Below are 10,693 nucleotides of genomic sequence, written 5' to 3' on the forward strand. Positions count from 1 at the left end.
TCCCTCATTGTGGTCAATTGTCTCCCGCACACTGAACGTGCGATTGAAACGGTCGAAAGAAGTTACTTGATGAGTGTTCGCTTTTGCCGATTGCTGTTGCATAAATTTCATGCAACTATCACTTAATAGTTGACCAGATTGCCTAACATCACCCCATTTCCTCCCTCTCGTTGAGAAGAGTGCAGCCATCCTAAAGTATGTAGCCTCCACTAGTGCTGTGATTGGAAGATTACGAATGCCTTTGAAAACGCCATTCATGGATTCCACGAGATTTGTCGTCATATGGCCCCATCGCACGCCCTTGTCGTTAACCCTTGTCCATTTCTCCCTAGAAAGGTTATCTACCCAACTACCTGCCTCTGGATTTGTCATTACAATCTCACTCCGATAATGCTGGAATGTGGGTTGGGTCAATGCATAACCAGCATTGACCAAGGCCTTTCTTAGATGTCTGTCCTTGATCTCCCGCATGAAGTTCTGGGCGATGTGGCGAATACAATAGACGTGTTTTGAAGGGGGGTCATGCCATCCGTTTGCTGGATTATTATAAGCACTCTCTGTGGAAGCGTGCCTATCAGAGATTAAACATATGTCAGGCTGAGGAGCAACATGTTCTCGGAGGTTCCTTAGAAAGAAACTCCAACCCGCCGCAGTTTCACCTTCGACGATTGCAAACGCCACTGGAAATATGTTGCTATTCCCGTCTTGTGCAACCGCCATGAGCATGGTTCCTTTGTATTTGCCGTATAACCATGTTCCATCAATTTGAAGTATGGGTTTACAATGTGCAAATCCCCGTACGCAAGGTTTGAACGCCCAAAAAAGCCGATGGAATATTCCATTTCCTTGGACAGGGTTTTCATCCGGGGCATGCGCAGGCAGCGTCTCAAGAATAGTAACAGTGCCAGGTGTGTAACTGTGTAGCGCATTGAGGTATCGGGGAAGAATTTTGTATGACTCCTCCCAGTTGTCGTAGACTGTCTCAATTGCCTTTGTTTTTGCAACCCACGCCTTTCTGTAAGATGGAGTGTAGTTGAAGGTTGTAACGATATGCGAGATAATATTTTTGACCTTCAGAGACGGATCAGAACTTATTAGAGGCAAGATCTCCTGACAGATGAGATCGGCACTGAGTTTCGTATGATCCTGGGAAGTGTTAGGGTTGACACACGTGTGTTGCTGCGTAATCGATCCTATTTTCCATGCATTACTTCTCTTCCTATAAGAAGCCAACAGTCTGAAGCCACACTCTGGATTCTTACAAGTGATTACATACCGTTCCAGGTTAGAATGATCTACTTCAAAATCAAGTTTGTGCGCCATGTGCCATTTTTTTATTGTTCTAAGACAAGCCTCCTTAGAGGGAAACTTGTCTCCTTCCTTTAATTCATCGTCAATTTGGATGTACGGTGTGAAGAAGATGTCGGATGATGGTTCGTCACCTTCTAGGTTCAGGTTACTCATATGTGTTGGAGGTGCGTACACGTGAGCTGGAGGCACCAAAGTTTGTTGCTCGTCGTCGGATTCCTCGTTGACCATGTCGTCAAATTCAGTTTCCAGATCTTCTTCTTCCTTGTCTATGACATCAACTTCTTCTTGCTCGTTGACTGGTGGGTCTATAACTTGTGACTGGACAATCTGAGTTTCTTGTGTTCCAACCTGTAGAGTAACGTACAACTCGATGGAATCCAAGCCAGAGTATTCGTGGGTTGTAAACATATCTTGCAGGTCTTCATCAGTGGCAATCTCCATCTCATAAAACTTGACGGTGTTGTCGTCATTGAAAGAGGGGCATTGGTAAAAAACGTTTGCGATAGGACCCATTGCAATCTTAGCGTATAGTCGCTGAATGAAGTACGAAAAGTTTGCTCTTTTGCTTAGCAAAAATGGAACAACCTGAGTGTTTCTCATCACAAAACCGGCTATTTCATGAGAGTAAGTCTCACCGTTTAGATGGGCATGCACAAGGTACTGTGTAGATGAAGCCATTTCGACGGGGAAGTGTGTGGGTGTTTTAAGATGAAGTCAGATTAGGCAAAATTGCTAGTGTGAGTTGTAATCTTTAGAAAACATAGGGTGTAATATATATATATGGTGGTTCTTCAATAATTTTATACATATATATATATATATATATATATATTAAATAATAATTATATATATTTGAATTAAATTCAATGATCTGGCGTTGACAACACAAGAGACAGACACACTGATCTAGGTCTGCCAAAGGATTCCAAATTGATTATAAAAGACAGACACACTGATCTAGGTCTGGCACAAGATTCCAAATTGATTATAAAAGACAGACACACTGATCTAGGTCTGTATATATATATATATATAAACATATTTTAATAATTATATATATATATATATATATATATATATATTAAATAATAATTATATATATTTGAATTAATAATTATATTTTACTGTATATATAAATTCAGTTATGTATGTAATTAATAATTATGTATTTTAATTAATCCACATATCCGTTGGGGTAATTGATGTTCAGACGACAACAACTAACACAACAACCACATTTAATTTAATTCAATGATCCGGCGTTGACAACACAAGTGACAGACACACTGATCTAGGTCTGCCAAAGGATTCCAAATTGATTATAAAAGACAGACACACTGATCTAGGTCTGCCAAAGGATTCCAAATTGATTATAAAAGACAGACACACTGATCTAGGTCTATATATATATATATATATATATATATATATATATATATATATATATATATATATATATATATATATATATATATATATATATATATATATATATATAAACATATTTTAATAATTATATATATATATATATATATATTAAATAATAATTATATCTATTTGAATTAATAATTATATTTTACTGTATATATAAATTCAGTTATGTATGTAATTAATAATTATGTATTTTAATTAATTCACATATCCGTTGGGGTAATTGATGTTCAGACGACAACAACTAACACAACAACCACATTTAATTTAATTCAATGATCCGGCGTTGACAACACAAGAGACAGACACACTAATCTAGGTCTGCCAAAGGATTCCAAATTGATTATAAAAGACAGACACACTGATCTAGGTCTGTATATATATATATATATATATATATATATATATATATATATATATATATATATATATATATATAAACATATTTTAATAATTATATATATATATATATATATATATATATTAAATAATAATTATATCTATTTGAATTAATAATTATATTTTACTGTATATATAAATTCAGTTATGTATGTAATTAATAATTATGTATTTTAATTAATCCATATATTCGTTGGGGTAATTGATGTTCAGACGACAACAACTAACACAGCAACCACATTTAATTTAATTCAATGATCCGGAGTTGACAGTACAAAACAACCGGTGAATCACGATATTACATTGCAAAAAAAGAAAATAGCACAGAACAACTGATAGTACACGCTCACTCATTGCAACAAATAAAATAACACTTAATCTAAACTACTCAAGTATCACTGCAAGAACGAGTGGATTTTCAACGCCTCGGTTAACTTCTCCACTGTGTGTCCAAAACATTAGATCCACGTCCACATCGTCTTTCACACGATCCCAATAATACATGTACGTGCCTTTTTTAGGGTTAGCCAAATGGTTTGGCGCATACACCCACTTTTAACACTTATACGCCATTTGGTTTGGCGCATCCACTTCTCTGGGGTCCCAAACCTAGACAGTTTGGTAAATACCCCGAAAATATAGCTTTTTTGGTAATTTTTTTATTAAACATGGTTAATTAAAAAATTTTTTTCTATATTAAAAGGTATTTATGAAACGGTTAATAACTAATTAATATAGAAAGTGAAACATGAGAAAGAAGACTATATATATTATCCTTTGTTTCAAGTTAGATTAGTGAGTCTATGATCAAAATGAGCTAATTTATATAGGTCGAATCCGCCAAGCTCAAAAAAATATAACGTTTGGGAAGTATAATTCACCATATGTCCAATATGCAATTTCTAAATGTTTTTATGAAATCGGAAGTATATTTTTGGTACGCATCTTTTTTGTTAAAAATATTAATAGAAAATCGGAAGTATATTGCAAGTTGTAACCCGACAATTTATTTCCAGTTTAATGCTGCCAGTAGCATAAAAAATATAGGTAGAGAAATATAACTGTTTTTCTCGTTGTTTCGCATTAGATACAAAAATCGGTACAACTCATACAACCAAGACAATTGAAACAAAGATATATATATATATATATATATATATATATATATATATATATATATATATATATATATATATATATATAAACTAAATGGTAGAGATTATGTGTCATTATTTTTTCTCTCTCCTTCATTATTTAAATAAATGATGGAGAGAGAAAAAAAGAAAGACAAATAATCTCCACCATTTATTTTAAAATCTAATGGTTCAGATCAGATTCATTCTCATGTTTTCACGTAAAAATGACATTCTCTGAGAATGTCATTTTTATGTGAGAAAATGCGAATGAATCTGAATCATTAGATTTTAAAATAAATGGTGGATTCCATGGAGCATCCTCTTTATATATATATAGTGATATAGTGATATAGTCGTACAGAAACAACGTAACCTCGTCAAATGGTATCATCACATGGTGATCGACGTATGAACAAAAGTGTATTTCCTCATGCACCAATCGGTCAATGTACATCCGGAACGGCTCTATCACCTGGTTCTCTCGGAGCGGGTCATATGCACAAGCACGCAACTTATCTTCAGTATAACCCGTAGCAAGTGATCAACCCGAGATGCAGGGAAGTGCTGTAGGATCCATCCCTAAAATAGGAAAATTAAATAGTTAGTTTCAGAATCAAAATAATTAAAAAAGGCCACAAAGACAAAGAAGTTATACCGTCATGAGTGACATGTTGTCGGTCATCTGCTTCGTATTCAACTTAATTCCTTCATCCAACTTCATATACAAGTAAACCAAGCAAGTAGCCCCCTAGTTCCACTGGTGGATCGTCTCAAAATCATCAAAATACTACAGGTACATGATATTGGTGTAAGTGGCACTAGTGTCCACAAAAATCTGTGTGCTCGGGATCACTAATAGCCTCTCGTGCACGTCTTATCTCATCTGCGAACACCTGACCCAAATAACTATACCTAACGTGGCAATCACGGGTTTTATCAATCTCTCCCTGGGCACTCTGAGGGGTAACTCCCAACTTCTCAACCAACATATCCAACGCCTCCTCTTTATCAATCCTCTCATGATCCAAGATTATCCCTCTAATCAGAAGATGCAGCAGACACTCGACGTCGTCGAATGTGACTGTCATCTCACCATGTGGTAGATGAAACAACGAAGTCTCATGGTGCCACCTCTCAACGAAAGCGTTAATCATACCCTAATTGACCACGATGTATCCATACTGGGCCAAATCTTTCAAACCTGAAAGCTGTAAAAGCTCATCAAACCATGGCTCAATAGGCGTACGAGTCTACTGATCTTCCGCCCATGGTTAATGACCTTGAGCGTATCACGTTCCTGCATAAATATTTTGACGGATTTAATCAACAAACCAAAATTCAAAATTCATAATAAAATTCTTAACAAAAATTTAATCGATATCAAATTTCAAAATTCATACTTGTCCGTCTCAGATATGTCTAGCAACATGGTCAGGGTAAATAGGAAGAAGGGATAAATCAGACGGTCATCCTCCAAAGCCTAAGGCACCGCAGGTGTAGCCTGTACAGGTGCACGCTTAGATGCCGCCTCATGAGTCGACTCAGGTGCCTGGGATGACTGGGGAGCCGTCTCAGGTGTCGTCTAGGACTGAGGCTGTGATGGAGGTGCTGGTTGAGCCTCTGGTGTCGCCCGAGGACCGGATGTCCCTCCTCAAATACACTCAGTGGAGAAGTGCATCTGCGGAAGGACAGGGGCGGAGACAGATGAACTGGAGAATCCCGCCTTAGCTTATTTAACCTTTCTTGAGAATTATGTTTCTAAAAATATTCTGCCTAATCTCGTGAGTGTATGAGTATTTCTTATGTATTTAAGGTGGTTAGGGCCATTTTAAAGTAGTTGTTTTTTCCTGAAAACTACTCCAACATAAGGTCCTTGCCATAGAGAATATGCTTAAGCGTATGGTGTTACTAGAACCAAAGTGTGTTTCTTGTCTGCTTTGTATAGGGCCGTTAGAATTATTTACCCATTTATTTGTGATCTGAGATTTGTCAATGCCCATATGATATAGGATTGTCAGGTGGTGGGCTTGGTGCTTAGTTTTTTTCTAGAAATCTTTCTATTATTTTTCAAGTGTTTACTAGCTAAGTGGTAGGTCTCAGTTTATGGGTGGTCTATCTATGATTTGTTATTATGTAGTATAGTCGATTTGCTAATCCTTAAATGATATTTTTTTTCTACCATCTCTACAAGCGTGAAAGACCCATATCTTAGCTAACTCAAGATAGTGTATTTTAAGAGAACCAGATTCTTTGTCTAAGTAAATAATGGATTAAGTGTCTTGGAATTTGGAATAGAATCTTAATTGTGGTTTTTCATTATGACCCGGTTCTTTTGTTTTGGTTTTTTCATTTTGAAACAACTATTTTCTATATATTTGTATTCTCTTTATGGTTTTGTCTCCTTGGTCGGTTTCATCTTGTACCTACCTTGATTCACCCTTTGTTTTTGTGGTGCCTTTTGTCGCCTTATTGAACCGGAATAACATCAATTGGTCATTGAAGGGAATGACCTATACCTTAGCCAACTCAAGATAGTGTTGTAAATGATTTCAATTAAGTTTTGGTAGGATAGGACTCATTGCGACTATGGGACAGGTCGCGTGAACCGATTATGCTTCGTGCAAGAATGACTAGAAGAAACATCTCATTCCACCTCCCGCCTAAAACACAAAATATCCACTCACTCAAATGGAAATCATATTCCTACTACCATGGGAGGTTGAACCGTTGAGTCTAATGAGTGAGGGAGAACCAATCTCCCAATCCCCGCATGCTAGGCTTATAAATATCCCAAATTTGAGGGATATTACTATGAGTCAATCACATTGATTAATGATTACCAACAATTACCATACAATTAATTGTGTAAGCATTTCCTTTGAACTTTCATGTTTGATATTGATATGTCTCCATATAATTTTCTTTAAAACAACAAAAAGAAACGAATATATTTTGAATAGTTTGTTATAGAACCAAGATTACACTTTGGATTTAGTTAACTTTCATAATTTTTTCTTCATCTCTCTCTAAACATCAATCACTCTCATCTAACATATATATTCAAAATTCACTAAAGTTATCAAAGTTACTCAAAATTTCACCACGCTGAAAACTCACAAATAGCCTTAAATTCTAGAGATGCATATGCGGACGCACCCAAATTACATACACTCAACGCTTTCATGAGTGATTCACCCCATATTGCCAAAAAATGTATCTGGAGATACATCTTTGTACCCACAGTAGGATTAATCCAGATATGCATCTCAGTAATAACCCTTATTTCAAAACTCAATATGATTTATGAAGATGCAATTCTGTAATGCATTCTATTAGCCTAAACCATAAACCAATAACAAATAGATGTAGAAAGTTGAAGAAATATTTAGTTTATTATCGAAATATGTAACAATACATAGATAATTGTAACATAAATACGTAACACAAATTTAACATTCCATTTTATTAGGAGTATTTGAGATGTATGAAGCATATTATAAAAACTCTTCACGTGCTAATTAATATTTAATAAGCATATACTTTCTTTCTCTTTCTTTTTAAATCAAATCACTGATCATATTATTCTCCTTATTCTTCACGTGCTGTCCGAAACTTATTTTCCATCTATAAATAAGACTCCAACTTCTCTAAGTGGCCAAGCTCAACCACTTAAATTATTGTTCCTTGAAACCTATTATTGCTTTTCTGTTTGAAATTTTTAACCGTTATGATGAGTTGCATTCCTAGTTTTCTCTTGTTACTCCTTCAGTACTTTTGGCTTCTTTTATTTGTTATGTCTTTTGCCTTTATCATTATTAAATCCTTAGGCTATCACATAATGAATATGAAGCCAAAAATACCAAAATTGCCACCAGGTCCTAAACCATGGCCTATAGTTGGCAATCTTCCTGAAATGCTTGCAAGCAAATCTCCAACTGAGTGGATACACAAAACTATGGAACAATTCAACACTGAAATTGCATGTATTCGCCTAGGAAATGTTCATGTTATCCCTGTTAATTGTCCCACCATTGCTTGTGAATTCTTGAAAAAACATGATGCTGATTTTGCTTCAAGACCAAAAAGCATGGCCACTGATATCATCACCAATGGCTACTTGACTTCAGCCCTCGTACCCTCTGGCCAACAATGGAAAAAGATGAAGAAAATTGTTGCAAAGGATTTGCTCTCTCCATTCAGACATCAATGGCTTCAAGATAAAAGAAACGAAGAAGCCGACAATCTTATGTTTCATGTGTACAGCAAATGCAACAATGGTGAACTTGTGAATGTTAGGATTGCAACACAACATTATTGCGGTAATATTTTCCGAAAACTATTTTTTAATACGAGATACTTCGGAAAGGGTATGACGGATGGAGGGCCTGGTGTGGAAGAAATAGAACATGTTGAAGCTGCTTTCGAATTGCTTAACCATGTTTATGCTTTCTCTGCATCTGATTATATCCCATGGTTGAGGTTATTTGATTTCGATGGACATAAGGGAAAGGTTAAAAATGCAATGAAGATAATGAACAAGTATCATGATTCTCTCATTGAAGAGAGGATCAAACAATGGAATGATGGATCAAAGAATGTTGAAGAGGACTTGCTAGATGTTTTAGTTTCTTTAAAAGATGTCAATAATAATCCGTTATTGACAATGAAGGAAATCAAGGCTCAAACTATTGTAAGACTTCATTTACTTTCTTTTATCTTTCTTCCATCTTTGCCAAAAATTTACTTTTTATATTAAAGATTAGAAAAAATAGAAAGCGGACGGACAACAAACTGCGCTGGTACATTTTTTTTCATCTTTTTCATTGGTAAAACCAACTATAATATAGAATATTTGCTTACATTTAAATTAAACTAATATCAAAAGTTAAATTTCTATGCAGGAATTGATGATGGCGATGATAGACAATCCATCAAATGCAGTTCAATGTACATTGGCTGAAATGATAACTGAACCCCAACTATTACAAAAAGCTATGGAAGAATTGGACAATATAGTTGGAAAAGATAGGTTGGTCCAAGAATCAGATATTCCTAAACTCAAATTCTTGAATGCTTGTGCAAGGGAAGCTTTCCGCCTCCATCCCATATCTGCATTCAATCCTGCCCATCTTTCTACGAATGATACAATAGTTGGAAATTTCTTAATACCAAAGGGTAGTCATGTATTGCTAGGAAGAACTGGTCTCGGGAGAAATCCAAAAGTTTGGACCGAACCTTACAAATTTAAACCAGAACGTCATCTCAAGAATGATGGACATGATATATCTCTGTCGGAGCCGAATTTAAGGTTCATATCTTTTAGTACAGGAAGACGTGGTTGTCCTGGTGTCAAGCTTGGCACCACAATGACTATCTTTTTATTAGCAAGGTTGCTCCATGGTTTCACTTGGAATATTCATCCAAATATATCAAAAATCAATCCTGATGAGCCACTGATGCTTGTAGCAAAACCACGATTGAAAAAAGATTTGTATAATTTTTGAAGTGAAAAGCTAAGGAATTTGTATCAAATACACGTGTTTTACTTATTTTACAACTATGTTATGTTATTATGCTATTTGTAATGAAATTTGTTGATTAGTGTATATGAAAATATAGAAATAAAGGTTACAGAAAATTCCATCTTTTATAAGAAAAATTATTTGAGATATCTAAATTTAAAAATCTTGTATTCTTGTGTACTTTTATTTTGTTAAGGGAATCAATGGAAAACTTAAGACTTCTTTCTGCTATGATCAATCAAGGTACTTATAATGTATGTATTTATGAACTTGAAATTATGCAGCTAAATAAATTAGTTAAGGAAAGAAAAGACTTATCTATTTGGTTGTTATAAATTCAATATTGATTGAGTTAACTTGAATTTGTAGGTCTTCTCTTGTAAATGATGTTCATAAACAAATCCATGGGAGTGTAGTTCCACTACTTGAGAAGAAAAATTGTACTAAAGTGGTATTGGTAAGTTGAGCCTTGTTTAAAGGAATACATATATTATGCACGTTATTATCTACATTTTAGATTGAAAACATACCACAGGGCATTGAATCTAAGTGAAATCACTACCGGTGCCAATGTCAAGTTCGTAAGGTTTGGGGGAACATCAATGTTGATGGACACGACATAATTCCTGCATAAGAGACATATCAATACGTATATGTTGCAAAGAAAGAAAGAGGATTGATGAGATGAATATTCCCGCATGGATATACATTAATCCCTTAAGTGGATAAACAAATGAGGAAGCAAGGGGCTGAAAAATTGAGTCGATGCAAAAGGATACCAAATGTTCTTTCAACATCTCTTCCCTCAAGGTCAGAGAGCTGGATGAGTAGATGTAAGTCCTCGATTTTCAATCGAAATGGTTCTGGACCCAGTATCTAAAGATCCTATCTTTG

The 10,693-nt window shown here is 35.2% G+C and overlaps 1 protein-coding gene across 1 annotated transcript; it reads left to right on the plus strand.

Moving 5' to 3' along the window:
- Positions 1–7,892: 7,892 nt before the first annotated feature.
- On the plus strand, positions 7,893–9,806 carry LOC131656344 (isoleucine N-monooxygenase 1-like). The gene is made up of 2 exons (XM_058926080.1): positions 7,893–8,967; positions 9,179–9,806. Exons 1-2 carry the CDS (start codon positions 8,005–8,007, stop codon positions 9,779–9,781), a joined length of 1,566 nt encoding a protein of 521 aa, XP_058782063.1. The 5' UTR covers positions 7,893–8,004; the 3' UTR covers positions 9,782–9,806.
- The last annotated feature ends 887 nt before the right edge of the window (positions 9,807–10,693 follow it).

This window comes from Vicia villosa, linkage group LG3 (assembly GCF_029867415.1).
Source record: "Vicia villosa cultivar HV-30 ecotype Madison, WI linkage group LG3, Vvil1.0, whole genome shotgun sequence".
Classification (NCBI taxonomy): Eukaryota; Viridiplantae; Streptophyta; class Magnoliopsida; order Fabales; family Fabaceae; genus Vicia; species Vicia villosa.